Source organism: Hemiscyllium ocellatum, chromosome 3, assembly GCF_020745735.1.
Source record: "Hemiscyllium ocellatum isolate sHemOce1 chromosome 3, sHemOce1.pat.X.cur, whole genome shotgun sequence".
In the NCBI taxonomy this organism is placed as follows: Eukaryota; Metazoa; Chordata; class Chondrichthyes; order Orectolobiformes; family Hemiscylliidae; genus Hemiscyllium; species Hemiscyllium ocellatum.
In genome coordinates, this window is record NC_083403.1 from 31,861,066 (window position 1) to 31,882,476 (window position 21,411).

Below are 21,411 nucleotides of genomic sequence, written 5' to 3' on the forward strand. Positions count from 1 at the left end.
CTTGAATAAATTCAGTAACACAGCCTCACTGCTTTTTGGGGAACAGAAATCCACTAATGAACCTTCAAGACAAAAAATTCTCCTCATGTGCCTTAAAAAGTAGACCTCTTATTTTTGAACAGGTTTCCCTAGCTCGAATCTTCCACATAGGTGGAATTGAAGGCAGCTTGGTTGAAAGGTCAGTAACAAGGGGACATAATTTTAAGTTGCAAGGCAGGAGATTTAGAGGGGTGTGGAATGCACTGCCTGGGAAGGTAGTTAGAGTCATAGAGATGTACAGCATGGAAACAGACCCTTCGGTCCAACCCGTCCATGCTGACCAGATATCCCAACCCAATCTAGTCCCACTTGCCAGCACCCGGCCCATATCCCTCCAAATCCTTCCTATTCATATATCCATCCAATGCCTCGTAAATGTTGCAATTGTACCAGCCTCCACCACATTCTCTGGCAGCTCATTCCATACACGTACCACCCTCTGCGTGAAAAAGTTGCCCCTTAGGTCTCTTTTATATCTTTCCCCTCTCACCCTAAACCTATGCCTTCTAGTTCTGGACTCCCCAACCTCAGGGAAAAGACTTTGCCTATTTACCCTATCCATGCCCCTCATAATTTTGTAAACTTCTATAAGGTCACCCCTCAGCCTCCGACGCTCCAGGGAAAACAGCTCCAGCCTGTTCAGCCTTTCCCTGTAGTTCAGATCCTGTCCTGAACAGCCAGATCATGACCTCCCAACTCCTGCACTCAATACCCTGACCAATAAAGGAAAGCATACCAAACTGCTTCTTCACTATCCTATCTACCTGCGACTCCACTTTCAAAGGAGCTATGAATCTGCACTCCAAGGTCTCTTTGTTCAGCAACATTCCCGAGGACCTTACCATTAAGTGTATAAATCCTGCTAAGATTTGCTTTCTTAAAATGCAGCACCTCGCATTTATGTGAATTAAACTCCATCAGCCACTTCTCAGCTCATTTGCCCATCTGATCAAGATCCCATTATAATCTGAGGTAATTTTCTTCACTGTCCACAACATCTCCAATTTTGGTGTCATCTGCAAACTTACTAATCGTACCTCTTATGCTCGCATCCAAATCATCCCAGCACCGATCCTTGTGGCACTCCACTGGTCACAGGCCTTCAGTCTGAAAAACAACTCTCCACCACCACCCTCTGCCTTCTACCTTTGAGCCAGTTCTGTATCTAAATGGCTAGTTCTCCCTGTATTCCACGAGATCTAACCTTGCTAATCAGTCTCCCATGGGGAACCTTGTCGAATGCCTTACTGAAGTCCATATAGATCACATCTACTACTCTGCCCTCATCTTTGTTACTTCATCAAAACACTCAATCAAGTTTGTGAGACATGATTTCCCACGCACAAAGCCATGTTGACTATCCTGAATCAGTCCTTGCCTTTCCAAATACATGTACATCCTGTCCCTCAGGATTCCCTCCAACATCTTGCCCACCACCGAGGTCAGGCTCACTGGTCTATAGTTCCCTGGCTTGTCCTTATTACCCTTCTTAAACAGTGGCACCACGTTTGCCAACCTCCAGTCTTCTGGCACTTCACCTGTGACTATCGATGATACAAGTATCTTATCAAGAGGCTCTGCAATCACTTCTCTAGCTTCCCACAGAGTTCTCAGGTATACCTGATCAGGTCCTGGGGATTTATCCACCTTTAACCACTTCAAGACATCTAGCACTTCCTCCTCTGTAATCTGGACATTTTGCAAGATGTCACCGTCACCATCACCATCTATTTCCCTATAGTCTATATCTTCCAAATCCTTTTCCACAGTAAATACTGATGCAAAATACTCATTTAGTATCTCCCCCATTTTCTGTGGCTCCACACAAAGGCCGCCTTGCTGATCTTTGAGGGGCCCTATTCTCTCCCTAGTTACCCTTTTGTCCTTAATATATTTGTAAAAACTCTTTGGATTCTCCTTAATTTTATTTGCCAAAGCTATCTCATGTCCCCTTGTTGCCCTCCTGATTTCCCTCTTAAGTATACTCCTACTGCCTTTATACTCTAAGGATTCACTCGATCTATCCTGTCTGTACCTGACATATACCTCCTTCTTTTTCTTGACCAAACCCTCAATTCCTTTAGTCATCCAGCCTTCCCTTTCACCCTGACAGGAATATACTTTCTCTGGATTCTTGCTATCTCATTTCTGAAGGCATCCCATTTTCCAGCTGTCCCTTTACCTGCGAACATCTGCCTCAGATACCTAATACCAATCTAGAACTTCAACTTTTAGATCTGGTCTATTCTTTTCCATCACTATTTTAAAACGAATAGATATATGGTCCCTGGCCCCAAAGTGCTCCCCCACTGACACCTCAGTCACCTGCCCTGCCTTATTTCCCAAGAGTAGGTCAGGTTTTGCACCTTTTCTAGTAGGTACATTCACATACTGAATCAGACAATTATCTTGTACACACTTAAGAAATTCCTCTCCATCTAAACCTTTAACACTATGGCAGTCCCAGTCGATGTCTGGAAAGTTAAAATCCCCTACCATAACCACCATATTATTCTTACAGATAGCTGAGATCTCCTTACAAGTTTGTTTCTCAATTTCCCTCTGACTATTAGGAGGTCTATAATACAATTCCAATAAGGTGATCATCCCTTTCTTATGTCTCAGTTCCACCCAAATAACTTCCATCAACGTATTTCCAGAAATGTCCTCCCTCAGCACAGCAGTAATGCTATCCCTGATCAAAATGCCACTCCCCCTCATCTTTTGCCTCCCTTTCTATCCTTCCTGTTGCATTTGTATCCTGGAACATTAAGCTGCCAGTCCTGCCCATCCCTGAACCATGTTTCTGTAATTGCTATGATATCCCAGTCCCATGTTCCTAACCATGCCCTGAGTTCATCTGCCTTCCCTGTTGGGCACCTTGCATTGAAATAAACGCAGTTTAATTTATTAGTCCTACCTTGTCCCTGTCTGCTTTGACTGTTTGACTCACATCTGTTCTCAGCTCTACCCGTCTCAGATTGATCTATCTCCCTGGGTCCCACCTACCCCCCACCCCACCTTACCTGTTTAAATCCTCTCAAGCAGTTCTAGCAAATTTCCATGCCAGTATATTAGTCCCCTTCCAATTTAGGTGCAATCTGTCCTTCTTGTACAGGTCACTTCTACCCCAAAAGAGATTCCAATGATCCAAAAAATGTAAATCCTTCTCCCATACACCAGCTCCTCTGCCATGCATTCATCTGCTCTATCCTCCTATTCCTGCCCTCACTAGCTCGTAGCACTGGGAGTAATCCAGATATTACTACCCTTGAGGACCTCCTTTTTAAATTTCTACCTAACTCTCTGTAATCTCCCTTCAGAGTCTTAACCTTTTCCCTTCCAATGTCGTTGGTTCCAATGTGGACAATGACCTCCTGCTGGCCCCTCTCCCCCGTGAGAACATTCTGCACCCTCTCTGAGACATCCTTGATCCTGGCACCAGGGAAACAACACACCATTCTACTTTTTCTCTGCTGGCCACAGAAACGTCTGTCTGTACCTCTGACTACAGAATCCCCTAACACAATTGATCTCTTGGTAGCCGACGTACCCCTCGTTGCATTAGAGCTAGTCTCAATACCAGAAACTTGGCTGTTCGTGCCATGTTCCCCTGAGAATCCATCACCCCTACACTTTCCAAAACAGCAGACCTGTTTGAAATGGGTTGAGGCGGATAACCTTTTAAAAGTACGTGGATGAGCACTTGAAATGTCATAATATTCAAGGTTATGGGCCTAGTGCTGGACAGTGGGACCAGTATAGAATCAATGTGACTTTGGCAACATGGACTTGATGGGCCAAAGGGCTTCCTCTATACTGTATGATTCCATGATCTTATTTCAATCAGATCACCACACATTCTTTTAAACTCCAAAGTTTTTTTCTTAAACGATAAGTCCTTCATTCCAGAAACTGAGCTGAGAGACTTTTCTCTGAATTTTTTCCAGCATAATTCCTTCATTTTTCAAATACGGACACCAAGACTGTGCAGAGTACTCCAGATGTGATTTCATCAAGGCCCTCCACAGCTTCAGCAAAACTTCCCTATTTGTATATTTAATTCCTCTTGCAATAAATGTCAACATTCCATTTACCTTCCCAATCAGTTGTGGTGTTTGCACACTAACTCTCTGTAATTCATATGTCAGGACACACAGATTTTAATGTATCACTGGGTTCTGCAATCTTTCTCCAATAAATAATGGGCTTTTCTTATATTCTGTCAAAGTGGACAAGTTCACATATTCCCACATTAAACCCCATCTACTAAGTTCTTGCCCACTTACATAACCTCGCTGCACTTATGTCGATATATCATTGGAGTCTGACACACCCCAGAGAATTGCAAACATAGTTGTGGTGAAGTATCTGTATCCTGTTTTTATTGGACTAACACATGGATTTATGTCATTGCAATTTCAATTCAGTTGTTTAATGGCCATACTAAACAGGCTAATAACTGTGTTGTAACAGCATTGGAAACAATTCACAGAAGCGCATCTATCATCATATATAGCTCAGAGCCTAAAATAAATCTCCAGCCTGCTGGTTAGATAACATTGAGAACCAAGGGAAATAACTCTTATGAGGAATAGGAGAGGTGACCAACGCTGCATTTTTTCCATAACATTCAGATTATTTTTCATTTAAAACCTTTTGTTATTAGGCACATACGTCCAGATAACTATTAATGCGTGTGGCATGATCTTACTGAAGCATACATTCTGAAGGTAGTTGAAAGGTGGATGTGGAGAGATGCTCAATATTCAGAACATTGAAGAACAATGCTGAGGGAATATAGTACCAGGAATCAGTGTCAAAATAAGAAGTTTCCTATTTAAACGGAGATGAGGAATATTTTTCTCTTACAGTAACTCAAGTCTTCCACAGAGGGCAGTAGGCCATTGAATGTTTTCATGGCTGAGTTAGATAGATGTTTGATCTACAAGGGAGTGAAAGACTGGAGAGATCAGAAAGGCAAGTAGAATTGAGGCCACAATCAGATCAGCCACAAATATATTGAACAGCAGGTTAGGCTCTATGTCAGAATGGCTTACTCCTATTTCTTGCGATTTATGATGAAAGTGTTGAGCACTCATTTATCCAGGCTCAACACCTCTGCAGACATCCATTAGAAAGTAGTAATGTTTTTGCAGTGGAAAGATTCTAGTGCTGTCAAACTGCAAAATCATTAGAAGCATTGAATCCTCGCTAGCCATATTAACCCAGACCATATACTGTTTATGGCCATCATTTACATACCCAACATATCTAAATTCATAAATAATCAACACAATCTAGGGGGAAGAAACATACAAACTGGAGTAAAGCAAATATCTCATTTAATCCAGAAATTCTAACAGTTCAATACAGTTGTGTATGTAACAAAAGCAAGGAAATTGAGACAGTACAGTGACTAAGCAAAGAGCATCCCTGGTATTTGCACGATCCTGCAGGAAGCAACATAAAGCAATTCAACTTTGTAGGGGTGGGTTGGAAAGGGAGGGAAATTTATATTGCAGCCTGGCTGAAATCAAATTTAGAAAATAAATGCAGATAAACCTAATTCTCCCATTGCCATTAGAGCAAGAATAACCATGTATGTTTAATACTTATAGTTTTAGATGGGTTTAATGTTAGGCAGTCTAATCAAGCAATCCCCTGGTCAGATACAAACAGTTTGACAGAGTAAAGCTTCTTCTTCATCAATCTGAGACACAAACTTGGTTTCCACACCAACCTGCAATCTCTCACAGGCATGGATTTCCATCCCATTGACCTGAATTCAAGGACAGGCATTTCTTTGGGAGGGGTTTCTTATGAGTAGTTGGTATAAAGTTGGCAGCAATTGCAAGATCAGAGATTCTGCTGAAGTCTTTGCCAATCAGGCACCAAAGGCAGACATGCTTACTGAGCAGAGGGAACCCTGCAGGGAAATGCTCAATGCAAGTCTCAGAGTGATATAGTGTTACAATGCAGCCAGAGCCTTGTGGTCACTTCAATTCTTTTAAAACAGCCACATGCCATCAGGGAGGTCCTTTCCTTCAAAATCTTTTGTTTTTGGCTATAGTTTGCAAACTAGTTACTGGTGTGTGTGTCCAGAATTGGTACTTGAGTCTCATTCACCAGCCTTCAATGAGCTCATAGGGGAGATGTTGCTTGAGTTACTGGCATTATCACTGGACATGTAATGCAGAACCCCAGGCTAATGTTCTGACAGCACAGACTTGAAACCCCCATGGCAGCACTGTCAACCATTGTGAACCAGATGAGTTTTTACTAATGGCCTTTAGGGAAGGAAATCTGACATCGTCATCTGGTCTGGCTACAGGTGACTCCAGACTCACAGCAATGCGATTAATTCTTAACTGTCCTTTTGGGCAGTTATGGATGGGCAATAAATGCTGGACAATGTTCATAAATCCATACACGAATAAAGTAAAAAGTAGCTATATTCTGGGTCTTTGTTTGAGTATGGGCATCTTAGGGACTGAGCAATAAAGAGAAAGGAGATGAAGGAAAGGGGTGGGAACCAATAAAACAGTTGTAAACCCTAACCTCATAAGGCCGAGAGACCAGGGAGTGGTGTTTATTCCTGAAAATAAGCCACGTCGGGTGAAATGGAGAAAACAATTCGTTGCTCAGACATGTAATCTCCCTCTCCGGGCCTACATACTTTATACAGCTCCTCCCAGACACTCCGCCACCAGCTTCATATTTCAGCATCAAATCTGTGACTCAACAATTTCCAATCTGGAGGCGGACTTCACGTTTACCATTCAGAACTGAGAGAGAGAGAAAAAAAAATGCTTTCTAATTTTTTCGGGAATCTGTGGGACCTGTGATATTTCTGGGCAGGGCCGAAAGCCACCAGCCTCTCTCTGCAGTCTGAAGCAAAACGTCTGGGAGAAACGTGGGGGAGAATTTGGGGCGGGGGAAAAAGTAGCTAGCAACTCGGCTTTGCTTTTTTTTCCCTTGAAACTTTCTGTCACCCGATCCCATACATCAGCAGGCTGCAACCAGTTGCTAGGCAGCTCTAATATTTCTGAAAAGTTACACCAGGAAAAATAAAACCTGGATTGGTGTTTAGGGAAAATAAAGAGAAAAAGAGAGAGATGGATAAACATGTAACAATTAGATTCAAAAAGATTAAAACAAGTGAATTATACATCCATAAAACAAAACTTATTGAAAGGATCAATATTTACTTACAGAACTCATTACATCGCCCCTTCCCCTCCCCAAATCATGTTTGCTCTGGTCTCAAGTGGTGCAGAAAATGGCATTTCTGCCAGGGAACAGAATGAGAGGCTGTGCCTGCTCTTTGCTGCACAGTATGCAACGACTCTATGAGATCCAGACACTAAAGTGCCTGCAGTGCTTTGCAATTCCAGCTCGTGTGAACATTACTGGCTTAACTAGACCGCAAGGGGTGGAAGTGGGGGAGCTGTAAAGATGCCATACCGCTGTAGATGACTACAATTAAACAAAAAAAAAGTTGATATGGTAATATTTATCTGACTTTTTAAAAAAAAATTACATGAAACATCGAAACAAACTGTTTGATTGCACAACATAAGTCACCATGCAAAATGAGACACCTACATCAAGACACCCATAGTCTTTCAGGGCAAGCCCGCACCAGGTCCTGTGGGCTGCACTGTGCACTCCGGGCTGGGCCTACTGTAGTGCAGACAAATATATCCTACCCTGTTTCCTCCACCAGCATCCGCGGATTCAATTGCACATTTCTCTTTTGAACTCAAGACAGGAGAAAGCAAACGGAGGAATAACAATAACGACAAAATAATACGATGCGCTCATTCTCACTCTACTTTTGCAGTTACTTTGTCCTTTTGCCACGCTGTTCTTCGTACAGGGGCTGTGTGCATGGGGAGGGGGGCGGAAAATTGGATGGCAAGGGGGTAAATCTGTCTCTCACCAACTTCCTCTAACACTGCAAGAATCCTCGGGATTTGAGATTTCACTTGAGGCCTACCAATTGGTCCTCCTCTGCGATGACATTTCCCCTTTCAGGGGGCGAATCTTAATCCTCCTGTGCTCCCTGAAGGGGAAAGGAGACTGAAAAAAAAGTCTAAACACGACGCTCAGAGTATACTGAACAGAACAGCTCAGCTTTCCTTTGGCAAAGTACTGAACAGCCACAATACATATCAGAGGAAAAAAAACAGTGCAGCTTTCCTATAATCAAACAACATGGAAATGAAGGACCATTACTGAGCATTTAACACAGAGAGAAAGGTTTCTTTGGGTGGGGTGGGGAGAGAGAACAAAAAAAGCTGCAGAAAGCAGCAACAAAGACGTGTGAAAGGAAGGCGGCTACTAACACTGACCGGGGCGCCTGCATCTAGCTTGGAGAAGACAAAGTTAGTCAATTTGACAACGGTTCGATTAAAACAATTTTTTTTTAAAAAAGTGCCTTGTTCTCCTCCCTGAACGGGGATCAAGCCGCTGATCAGGAGGTAAGCTCAGCACCTCACACTCACACACAGCTACTGGTTCTTATCCCAGGTCAGTCATGGGAGGGAAAATAAAAGTTTAATTAACTAATACTCACTCAAAGGAAAAACAAAACACACCTAAAATTGGTCCGTGCATCCTTTGAGAGAAAGAGTATTTTTTTTAAGGGGAGGGAGGAGAAACTTAAGAAACAAAAGCAGGTGACTCTAAGTGAGCAAGTTAAATTGCCTGTAGGGCCATAGGTGCAGGGAGAGGTCACAAGAGCCTAAAGCTGGGATAGGGTAGAAGTAGGAATGCCAAACGTTTCTGTTCTGATGGCTGAAGATGCTGCTGTGGACCCACTAGTGGGACGTGGAGGAGACTCTGGAGTCAGTTCTCTCCTAGACGGAGTTGTTCCAGATGGTTTCTTTCAGCTCTGAACACTGGAAGTAGTGCCGCTTGCGGTGGGAGGTCACCTGGCTGCTCGCCCCCTGCCGGTCCGGGCGGCTGCTGTCTGGGGAGCTGCTGGCTGCCGGCGTCTTGGTGGACGGGAAGTTGACTGCACTGCTCCATTTCTCCAGGCTGCTCAGCGGATTGTCAACCGAGATTCCTGGAGAGGAAGAGAACGCAACGGTGGGTAAATCAGTCCCGGCTCTTTAATTTCCCTTGTTCAGCTGAACTTAGAGCACGACAGTACTGCCTGTCCCGTTAACTCACTGTTCACAGGGCAAGAACCAAGACCAATTAATTAATAATCACTCAAAGAAAAGACAAAACACAACTTCCTCTAACACTGTTAGGAGGGTATTGGTCTTCCAGTTACTATCCCTATCCCCATAATTCAAAGCCGTTTTCACACAAAAGAACCCCAACGTTTGAGTTAAACAGGGTAACGATCACAGCTACATTGGAATTCAATGGGAATTGACATTTTATACTGAAGAGTGTGGCTAGGTTGAGGAATCTCCAGAGGAAAGTGGACCCAGTAAACAAAGAAGGGAAGTTAGAAAGGGATACACTGGATTAAAAGAAACAAGATTACTAGAACTTTCATGGAAAATGTATGACGCAAATGGAGGCCATTCAGTCCATCATATCCACTCCAGGAAACACTGGCACAGACTTGTTGGACTGACCAGTCTATTTCTGTGTTGTAAGTACTAAGCAATTCTATTAAATGATTTAAAAAGATAAGTTACCAGAGGACTTGAATAAAGTGACTTTGAACTGAGAAGAGCAGACCGTACAGGAAAAATATGTGAGTCACATAGCCCACCTGCTCAAGCACACAATCCATCAACTTCAAACCAGACGGGGGGACCTATCATTTATACAAACTTGCATCTGATAAATTACAAATTAATGTGTGATACTGATACACATAAGAAGGTTAACATTTTGTCAAAATACTGAACAAACATAACACGTGCAGATTCATGCATGCCTCAAAGTCCCACTCTATAATACTCACCATTAGAAATCTAAAGAAAGAAATATTTGAAAAAAGAACATGCACATATTTCAACAATACCAAAAAAGAGAAGAATCAAATGTAAAGGTAATTAACAATTTCCTCAAACCAGTTTTAAAAGGATAAAATAATTCACATATCTCAGCATATTCATGCCTTACCTTTTTTATTTGAGTTGGGAGATGGGGAATACATGATGTTGCAGTATTCCTTGCCCAATTTTGGTTGCCTTGAGACAACCACAAAATGTGGGATTGATGCCATATATAGTCCCTGTAGGAGTGGCAAATTCCCTTCCCAAAAGTGTATTCATGAACCAGTTGCAATTTTACAATAATCCAGCAGGTTTTATGTTTCTTTCTGGGGTGACGAATTACGAGATATCAATTCCATAATTTGTCATTGCGGTATTTTAACAAACAATTTATGTGTCACTAGCACAGTACTGTAATGACCATGCTGTCATATCTGACTTCCATTCTGTTGAAGATCAATAAAAGTTGGTTCTGTCACCTATATATTAATCCTCATTTACTAAGGTTCAATGCTGATAGTACAAAGCCTATTTTGATTGCAGGTTACTTATCTTCAGACACAAAGTATTTTCCAACGTTTATCTAACATGATGCAATGGAATACTGGAAACCTGAAAGAATGAAATATGGAATGAAAAATGGCCTTTTATCCCAGCGAGTAACAGTCCTGTATAGATTACAAACAATCTACTCCACCTCTGTAATTCTCAGAATGAAGATATTGTCTGATCCCCAATAGCCATCAAATATGACTCCTGAATATTCATGCATTCCCATATGTCCACTATTCAATATTCTTTCTGAGGGTCCAACAGGATTGAGTTTCATTCTGTGGAGTATTTGATCATCTGTGTCTTCATTCAAATGCCTCTTTTAATGAATTTATAAAAGTGTTGCTTATAGATGTATTTATTAATTCATTAAAGCCAATACAATGAGGGAAATATCACACCAGATATTGAGACAGATTCATTTTGACAGGATTAATTGACAATACCAACTGGGAGCCTGTTCCACATTTCAATTGTTCTGTGGGGAAAATTTGTAGTGAAAATACATGAATGTGGACACTGTAATGATTGTAATGAGTTTAGCCAGGTGGACATCATAGAACATGAAATTGAAATGAAAGAACTCTGGATATTGTAAATCAGAATCAGCTCAGAACTTCTGAGAGAGGATCACCAGACCTGAAACTTTAACTCTGATTTCTCTTCACGGATGCTGCCAGACTTGCTATGTCTTTCCTGCAATTTTTGTTTTTGTATCATAGATTATGAGTTCCCTGGTTGGGTTGTTAGCCTAGTTCAATTAGGGAGCCCTCGCTGACTGATATAAATAGGAGTGTCTGTGGTGGGATCCCGTCCGCGCTCACCCAGCCTGCACGGAATTTCACATTGGCCCCAAGGTCCCGTACTTCCCACGGGTGCCTGTGCCCCACAACCTGAGCTGCCTCTGGAATTTTAATTTTGTTCCCTTTCAGGGGGTAAAAAGGCGGGCCCTGTATAGACTGCTGCTGCACACCGTCCATTTCTTCTCCCTCATCCACCGTCTGGACATGCCTTGGCGTGTCCATTTGCCACCGGGCAGTGGGGATCCCCAGTGGAGGGCTCTCTACACGGGAGTCCTCCCCCTTTCTCTCAGGGATCTGGGGTGGAGGGTGCTGCACGCAGCGGTCCCTTGCAACCGCAGATTGCAGTGGTTCACGAACTCCCAGCCCAACTGCTTGTTCTGTGGTGCTGTGGAGTCCGTGGACCATGTGTATATTGGGTGTGGGCATTTACACTCCCTTTTTTGATTTCTCAAAAACCTCCTCCTCTGCTTTTGGTTGCACTTCAGTGCCACGCCTGATCTTCGGACACCCAGTGCTGAGGAGGGAGGGCAGGTCTGAAGACCTCGTGGATCTGCTCCTGTGCCTGGCCAGACTGGCCATAAAAAGGCCCAGGCAGCGGGTCATGGAGGGGGTCGTTAGGGCCGACTGCCTGCCCCTCTTCCGCGGTTACATTAGAGCCCGGGTGTCCTTGGAGAAGGAGCACGCCGTGTCCACCAACACCCTGGAGTTGTTCAGGGAGAGGTGGGCGCTGCAGGGAGTGGAGTGCATTATTTCCCCCTCCAACTCTATTTTGATTTAGACCCTGTCCTCCCTTTCACTGTTTGATCACACAGCATTGCCCTTTGATGTAAAGGGCACTGCTTATCACTGGCCACTCGGGTGTTTTCCTATCTTCCTGATGGTGGAAATTGAATAAAGATTCATGCACTTTTTGTCTCTCACTGTGTCTCACACCTGCACACACACACCGTGGGTGCTGGGGAAAAAATAAGCACTACCGCAGTTAGGTGGTAGTGTGGGGGTAGAGAGAAAAAAATAATAAACAGGAGTGTCAGAGGTTCTGTTCATGCTGAGAGTTGGCTCTGAGGAAGCTGCTGAAAATGTGTTGCTGGTTAAAGCACAGCAGGTTAGGCAGCATCCAAGGAATAGGAAATTCGACGTTTCGGGCATAAGCTTATGCCCGAAACGTTGAATTTCCTATTCCTTGGATGCTGCCTAACCTGGTGTGCTTTAACCAGCAACACCTTTTCAGCTGTGATCTCCAGCATCTGCAGACCTCATTTTTTATCTGAGGAAGCTGGACCAGATTCAAGTATTATGCAAATGTAAATAAAGGGGGACTTGCTGACAGGATAGCAGCACCAGTGGAGTTAATGAGTTGGGATTTTCTGTTTATATAAGGTATAAACTTAATAGAATGGAGATGGAATGGATGGTTAAATCCCTGCAATACTGCACTGGTTGGCAGCTCATTCATACAAATTAATGAAAACAGGCATTTGCCGCCCAGGTATACTATTCTGCATACATGATCTTCCTATCTGGTATTTTAGGTGCAAGTGCTAAAATCCAAAGTCTGTCACTGATGCTTGAATGTACAGCAAAACATTGCAACCTTTCTTTAAACAGGTAGCAAGCAGGATAGATAAAGAGGAAACAGTAGATTTAATATATTTGCATTTCCAGAAGGTATTTGATAAGATAGCACATCAGTCTATTTAATAAAACAGTGCCCGTGTTGTTGGGAATAGTATATTAGCATGGATAGAATATTGACTAACCAATCAACGTTTAAAAATCACACAACTCCAGGTTATAGTCCGACATGTTTATTTGGAAGTACTAGCTTTCAGAGACTTGCTTCTTCATCATGTAACTGTGGAGTAGGATTATAAGACACAGAATTTATAGCAAAAGATCAGTGTCATGCTACTGAAATGATATATTGAACAAACCCAGATTGTTGTTAAGTCTTTCATCTTTTAGAATGGGTTGCAGGTTTCGGTTCATTAATACATAATTCCTAGAAGTTCTTTCAAGCCATATTCTTGAGATAACTTAAGGTTTTATAAATAAAAGTGACATCTCAGCTCAGACAATGCATTCAAGGTGCAAGCTTAGAGTCTGTCTATACCCCAATCTTGAACCAGAGTGGTTCCATTTCCAAAGTAGCAATTTATAAAATGTTACACGGATTGACTGGCTGCATACATTTTACCTCGACACCATAACTAATAGGAGAAAGCATGTTGGGATAAAATGGGTATTTTCAGGATGTTAGTGAAGTGCTATGGGGATCAGTGCTAGGACCACAATTATTTACAATATATGTTGTATTACTTGGATGGGGGAGTGAATGAACTGTCACCAAGTTTGTGGAAGGCACATAAATAGGTAGTAAGGCAAATGCTGAGGATGCCATGAAGAGTCTGTAGAGTGGGCAATAAATTGGCAGATTGAATATAATGTGGGAAAGTGTGAGGTTCTGCACTTTGCCAGGATAAACAGAGGATCTGAGTATTATTTGAATGAAGAGAAACAAAGGATTTGCAAGCCTTCATTATAAATCACAAATAGCTAGCGTATGAGGTCAGTGGCAAGGCAAATGGAATGGTGACCTTTATTTCAAAGGAATAGAGTACAAAAATATTGAGGTTTTGTGAAAACTAACCAAGGCATTAGCTGGACTGGACCTAGTATTTTATGAATAGCTTTGGGCCTCTTATTGAAAGAACAATATACTGGCTTTTGGATTCTCTTTTGCTGTTACATTCTCTCCATGTATTTCTTCCTGGTGTGGAGAGACTCCTGCACACAATGGTGCAAATTATATCTCAGATGCCTTCTGCAGCAGTATAGAATGACTCTATCATAAATTTTTAAAGCCATATGCAGTAGTCTGAGGCAGGAAATATATCTGTAGATGGTGACGTAACTTGGCAACAGCCACCATGTAACACAAAGGTGACTCGTCCATTGTTCCTCTATGGAGCTGAGGAACGTGAAGTGCTTTTTGAAGATTTGGTCTCTCTCCCTTCCAATTGCTCCAGTTCTCTCCCATCAATTTCTGGAAGCATTCCAGCATTACTGGAATAAATTAGCTCCAAAGTCGATCAAAGTAGAAATAGCAATGTCTTCTCTGAAGTCAGAACTCATTTGTCATGTACAGGAAAGTAATCAAACAATGGCCCTGTTAGAACTTTATTCTTTTCATATCAGATCCCCTCTCACTCTTCTAAACTCCACTTAGCACAGGCTCAGATGAGCCAACCTTTCTCATACGTCAGCCATAGGTCATGGCTGATTATCAAACTCAATGCCATTTTCTCACACTATCTCCATGTCCATTGATGCATTGAACATATTTAATGACAGAACTCCCAAAGACCTCTGAAGTGCAGAATTCCCTCTGAATGAAGGCATCCATTGATATCGTAATCCAAGATGACTTGACAGTTATCCCAAGACCGTTTTGCAGACGAGGGAAACAGCCTTTCTGCATCCATTGTTTTCTCAGCTTTAGAGAGTACAGGTCCTCGTTCTCCCTTTACAGGAAAATCCCAGCATCCCAGGCAATATCAGCTGAACCTTTGCTGCCAAACGACCATGAAAGGTACAAGGAGACAAAATCCCATCTTCACATTGAGGATACCCTCCATGGAGTTGTCTGAGACTACCCCTGTGTTAAGTGGGAGAGATTTTGAAAAGACATGGCCTCTCAAAACTGGGCATCTATGAGATGCTGTGGGCCATCAGCAACAATAAAATTGTATTCAACCATACTCTGCAATCTAATAGTCCAGCATCAAACTAATGGCCCAACCATGGTTCAATGAAGAGTACAGGAAAGACATGGCCAGGAGTAGAACCAAGGATACCTGAAGACCAAGTGTTAACCTGGTGAAGTTAGAACCCAGGACTGCTCGCATACCAAACAGCAGGAGCAGAATTCACAAACAGGGATAAGCAATCCCACACCATTGGATCAGATTGGAGCTCTGCATTCCTGCCATATCTAATTGTGCATTTTTTGGACGAAATCTATCAGGGGGAGGAAGCTGCTTAGATATATCTGTCCTCAATGATGGGGTATCCCAGAACACAAAAAATAAGGTTGAAGTATTTGCATCCTTCTTTAGGTTGAACTGACAAGTAGTTGATTCACTTTCATCCCCTCCAGACGTCCCCAGTATCACAAATGTCAGTCGTCAGCCAAACTGATTCACTCCATGAAATATCAAGAAACGGTGGAAGGTACCAGATCTTGTGAAGGCTATGTGTCCTGACAACATTTCGGCAATAGCACTAAAGACATGTTCTCCTGAAGTAGCCTGTGGGCTGTGAATGTACAGCTTCAATTCTGGTATCTGCTTGGCAATGCAGAGGATTGTCGAGGACAAGTCCAACTTGACCACTACTGTCCCATCAATCTACTCTAAACCATCAGCAGAGTGATGGAATGGGTCAGGAATGGTGCTATCGAGCAGAACATGCTCCACAGTAAAATGGCCTCTAACCCTTGCTTTGGGATCTGTCAAGGCCACTTCACTCCAAACATGGACAAAAGAACCAAACTCTGAGGCAAGTGCAAGTGACTACCCTTGACATAAAGGTGGAACTTAACAGAGTATGGCATCAAAGACCAGAAACAGAATTGGACAAGCCATAGAAATATTATTTCCACGAGATCAGGTCAGAAGCTAAGAATTCTGTGGTGAGTAACTCACTGTTTTACTCTTCAAAGCCTATTGTGTGGAACACTATTTGCAAATTCCTCTCCAAGCTATACAGTATCTTGCCTTGAAACTATATTGTCACTCCTTGAGGTCAAAATCCTGGATTTTCCTTTTTAACAGCACTGTGGGTGTTCCTACACCTCAAGAACCGCAACGGTTGAAGAAGGGAACTCCAGAGCAATTAACAAATGCTGTTCAAATCAGCAACATTCTCATCCCATGAACAAACATGTTTTCAAAAAAATCCTTCCTTTGTTAAGGAAACTAAAACTGCACACAATACTCTAGGTCTCACCAAGGCACTATACAATAGAGTCATAGAGATGTACCGCATAGAAACAGACCCTTCAGTCCAACCCGTCCATACCGACCAGATATCCCAACTCAATCTAGTCCCACCTGCCAGCACCTGGCCCAGATCCCTTCAAACCCTTCCTATTCATATACTCATCCAAATGCCTCTTAAATGTTGCAATTGTACCAGCCTCCACCACATCCTCTGGCAGCTCATTCCATACACGTACCACCCTCTGCATGAAAAAGTTGCCCCTTACGTCTCTTTTATATCTTTCCCCTCTCACCCTAAACCTATGCCCTTTAGTTCTGGACCCCCGATCCCAGGGGAAAGACTTTGTCTATTTATCCTATCCATGCCCCTCATAATTTTGTAAACCTCTATAAGGTCACCCCTCAACCTCCGACGTTCCAGGGAAAACAGCCCCAGCCTGTTCAACCTCTCCCTATAGCTCGGATCCTCCAACCCTGGCAACATCCTTGTAAATCTTTTCTGAACCCTTTCAAGTTTCACACCATTTTACCGATAGGAAGGAGACCAGAATTGCACGCAATATTCCAACAGTGGCCTAACCAACGTCCTATACAGCCACAACATGACCTCCCAACTCCTGTACACAATACTCTGACCAATAAAGGAAAGCATACCAAATATCCTCTTCACTATCCTATCTACCTGCAACTCAACTTTCAAGGAACTATGAACCTGCACTCCAAGGTCTCTTTGTTCAGCAACACTCCCTAGGACCTTACCATTAAGTGTATAAGTCCTCCTAAGATTTGCTTTCCCAAAATGCAGCACCTCACATTTATCTGAATTAAACTCCATCTGCCACTTCTCAGCCCATTGGCCCATCTGGTCCAGATCCTGTTGTAATCTGAGGTAACCCTCTTCACTGTCCACTACACCTCCAATTTTGGTGTCATCTGCAAACTTACTAACTATACCTCTTACACTCACATCCAAATCATTTATGTAAATGACAAAATGTAGAGGACCCAGCACCGATTCCTGTGGCACTCCACTGGTCACAGGCCTCCAGTCTGAAAAACAACTCTCCACCACCATCCTCTGTCTTCTACCTTTGAGCCAGTTCTGTATCCAAATGGCTAGTTCTCCTTGTACTCCATGAGATCTAACCTTGCTAATCAGTCTCCCATGGGGAACCTTGTCGAATGCCTTACTGAAGTCCATATAGATCACATCTACTGCTCTGCCCTCATCAATTTTCTTTGTTACTTCTTCAAAAAACTCAATCAAGTTTGTAAGACATGATTTCCCACACATAAAGCCATGTTGACTATCCCTAATCAGTCCTTGCCTTTCCAAATACATGTACATCCTGTCCCTCAGGATTCCCTCCAACAACTTGCCCACCACCGAGGTCAGGCTCACTGGTCTATAGCTCCCTGGCTTGTCCTTACCACCCTTCTTAAACCGTGGCACCACGTTTGCCAACCTCCAGTCTTCCGGCACCTCACCTGTGACTATCGATGATATAAATATCTCAGCAAGAGGCCCAGCAATCACTTCTCTAGCTTCCCACAGAGGTCTCGGGTACACCTGATTAGGTCCTGGGGATTTATCCACCTCTAACCGTTTCAAGACATGTAGCAATTCCTCCTCTGTAATCTGGACATTTTGCAAGGTGTCACCATCTATTTCCCTGCAGTCTATATCTTCCATATCCTTTTCCACAGTAAATACTGATGCAAAATATTCATTTCGTATCTCCCCCATTTTCTTTGGCTCCACACAAAGGCCGCCTTGCTGACCTTTGAGGGGCTCTATTCTCTCCCTAGTTACCCTTTTGTCCTTAATATATTTGTAGAAACCCTTTGGATTCTCCTTAATTTTATTTGCCAAAGCTATCTCATGTCCCCTTTTGCCCTCCTGATTTCCCTCTTAAGTATACTCCTACTTTCTTTGTACTCTTCTAAGGATTTACTCGATCTATCCTGTCTATACCTGATATATGTTTCCTTCTTTTTCTTAACCAAACCCTCAATTTCTTTAGTCATCCAGCATTCCCCATACCTACCAGCCTTCCCTTTCACCGTGACAGGAATATACTTTTTCTGGATTCTTGTTCTCTCATTTCTGATGGCTTCCCATTTTTCAGCCATCCCTTTGCCTACGAACATCTGCCTTCAATCAGCTTTCGAAAGTTCTTGCCTAATTGGCCTTTCTCCAATTTAGAACTTCAACTTTTAGATCTGGTCTATCCTTTTCCATATCTATTTTAAAATGAATAGAATTATGGTCGCTGGCCCCAAAGTACTCCTCCACTGACACCTCAGTCACCTGCCCTGCCTTATTTCCCAAGAGTAGGTCAAGTTTTGCACCTTCTCTGGTAGGTACATCCATATACTGAATCAGAAAATTGTCTTGTACTCACTTAAGAAATTCCTCTCCATCTAAGCCTTTAACACTATGGCAGTCCCAGTCAATGTTTGGAAAGTTAAAATCCCCTACCATAACCACCATATTATTCTTACGGATAGCTGAGATCTTCTTACAAGTTTGTTTCTCAATTTCCCTCTGACTATTGGGGGATCTATAATACAATTCCAATAAGGTGATCATCCCTTTTTTATTTCTCAGTTCAATCCAAATAACTTCCCTAGATGTATTTCCAGGAATATCCTCCCTCAGCACAGCTGTAATGTTATCCCTTATCAAATATGCCACTCCCCCTCCTCTCTTGCCTCCCTTTCTATCCTTCCTGTAGCATTTGTATCCTGGAACATTCAGCTGCCAGTCCTGCCCATCCCTGAGCCATGTTTCCATAATTGCTATGATATCCTAGTCCCATGTTCCTAACCATGCCCTGAGGTCATCTGCCTTCCCTGTTAGGCCCCTTACATTGAAATAAATGCAGTTTAATTTATTAGTCCTACATTGTCCCTGCCTGCTTTGACTGTTTGACTCACGTCTGTTCTCAGCTCTACCCGTCTCAGATCCATCTCTGTCCTCACTATCTCCCTGGGTCCCACACCCCACCTTACTATTTTAAATCCTCCCAAGCCGTTCTAGCAAATTTCCCTGGCAGTATATTAGTCCCCTTCCAATTTAGGTGCAATCCGTCCTTCTTGTACAGGTCACTTCTACCCCAAAAGAGATTCCAATAATCCAAAAATGTAAATCCTTCTCCCATACACCAGCTCCTCTGCCATGCATTCATCTGCTCTATCCTCCTATTCCTGCCCTCACTAGCTCGTAGCACTGGGAGTAATCCAGATATTACTACCCTTGAGGACCTCCTTTTTAAATTTCTACCTAACTCTTTGTAATCTCCCTTCAGAGTCTCAACCTTTTCCCTTCCAATGTCGTTGGTTCCAATGTGGACAATGACCTCCTGCTGGCCCCTCTCCCCCGTGAGAACATTCTGCACCCTCTCTGAGACATCCTTGATCCTGGCACCAGGGAAACAACACACCATTCTGCTTTTTCTCTGCTGGCCACAGAAACGTCTGTCTGTACCTCTGACTACAGAATCCCCTAACACAATTGATCTCTTGGAAGCCGACGTACCCCTTATTGCATTAGAGCCAGTCTCAACATTAGAAACCTGGCTCTTGGTGCTACGTTCCCCTGAGAATCCATCACCTCTACATTTTCCCAAACAGCAGACCTGGTTGAAATCGGTATATCCACAAAAGACTCCTGCCCTAGGTGCTGACCTCTCTCACCCTTCCTGGAGTTAACCCATCTATGTGACTGTATCTCAGACTTTTCCCCCTTCTTATAACTGCCATCCATCACATAATGTTGCTGTTGCAAATTCCTCATTGTTTCTATCTGTCTCTCCAACTGATTCACTCGATCCAATAAGATTCGCATCCAACAGCATGAGAAGAAAAACACCTTCATTCCTCAACTTAAATCCTCTTGCAACACATGCCAACATACCACTTAGCTTCCTAATTACTTCCTGTACCTACATATTAGCTTCCCTTGACATACAAAGAAGGACATCCAAGTCTTTTTGGACATCAACACTTCCCAAATTTTCACCATTTAAATAATACTCTGCACCTCCATTCCTCCTACAAAAGTAGATGACCTTGCACTTAGGCACATATTAGCGTGGACAGAGGATTGGTTAGCTAACAGGAAACCGAGGCTGGTCATAAACAAGTCATTTTCAGATTGACAAGAATGTGACAAGTGAGTGTCACAGGAATTAGTTCTGAAGCATCAACTATTTACAACTTATCTTGATTATTTAGATAGCAGGAGAACAATTAAGACCATAAGACATAGGAGTGAAAGTAAGGCCATTCGGCCCATCGAGTCCACTCCACCATTCAATCATGGCTGATGGGCATTTCAACTCCACTTAACCTCTTCTCCCCGTAGCCCTTAATTCCTCGAGACATCAAGAATCTATCAATCTCTGCCTTGAAGACATTTAGCGTCCCGGCCTCCACTGCACTCTGCGGCAATGAATTCCACAGGCCCACCACTCTCTGGCTGAAGAAATATCTCCGCATTTCTATTCTGAATTGACCCCCTCTAATTTAAGGCTGTGTCCACAGGTCCTAGTCTCCTCGCCTAACGGAAAAAATTTCCTAGCGTCCACCCTTTCCAAGCCATATATTATCTTGTCAGTTTCTATTAAGTCTCCCCTCAATCTTCTAAACTCCAATGAATACAATCCCAGTATCCTCAGCCGTTCCTCGTATGTTAGACCAACCATTCCAGGGATCATCCATGTGAATCTCCGCTGGACACGCTCCCGTGCCAGTATGTCCTTCCTGAGGTGTGGGGACCAAAACTGGACACAGTACTCCAAATGGGGCCTAACCAGAGCTTTATAAAGTCTCAGTAGCACAACGGTGCTTTTATATTCCAACCCTCTTGAGATAAGTGACAACATTGCATTCGCTTTCTTAATCACGGACTCAACCTGCATGTTTACATTTAGAGAATCCTCGACTAGCACTCCCAGATCTGTTTCTACTTTGGCTTTATGAATTTTCTCACCGTTTAGAAAGTAGTCTATGTTTTTATTCTTTTTTCCAAAGTGCAAGACC

The 21,411-nt window shown here is 42.9% G+C and overlaps 1 protein-coding gene across 3 annotated transcripts in view; it reads right to left on the reverse strand.

Moving 5' to 3' along the window:
* sobpa (sine oculis binding protein homolog (Drosophila) a) overlaps positions 1-21,411 on the reverse strand; it is a 433,378-nt gene that overhangs the window by 76,289 nt on the left and 335,678 nt on the right. Inside the window, exon 9 of one of the 3 annotated variants that reach the window (XR_009646484.1) lies at positions 7,255-9,112. Coding sequence is in view for 1 of the 3 variants with exons in the window: in XM_060849365.1 (XP_060705348.1) it covers positions 8,904-9,112 (209 nt within the window). In the remaining 2 variants the exon portion in view is untranslated. Of the gene's footprint in view, positions 1-5,410; positions 9,113-21,411 lie in introns of those variants that run through there. The other 2 variants (XM_060849365.1, XM_060849357.1) reach the window with 2 other exon arrangements.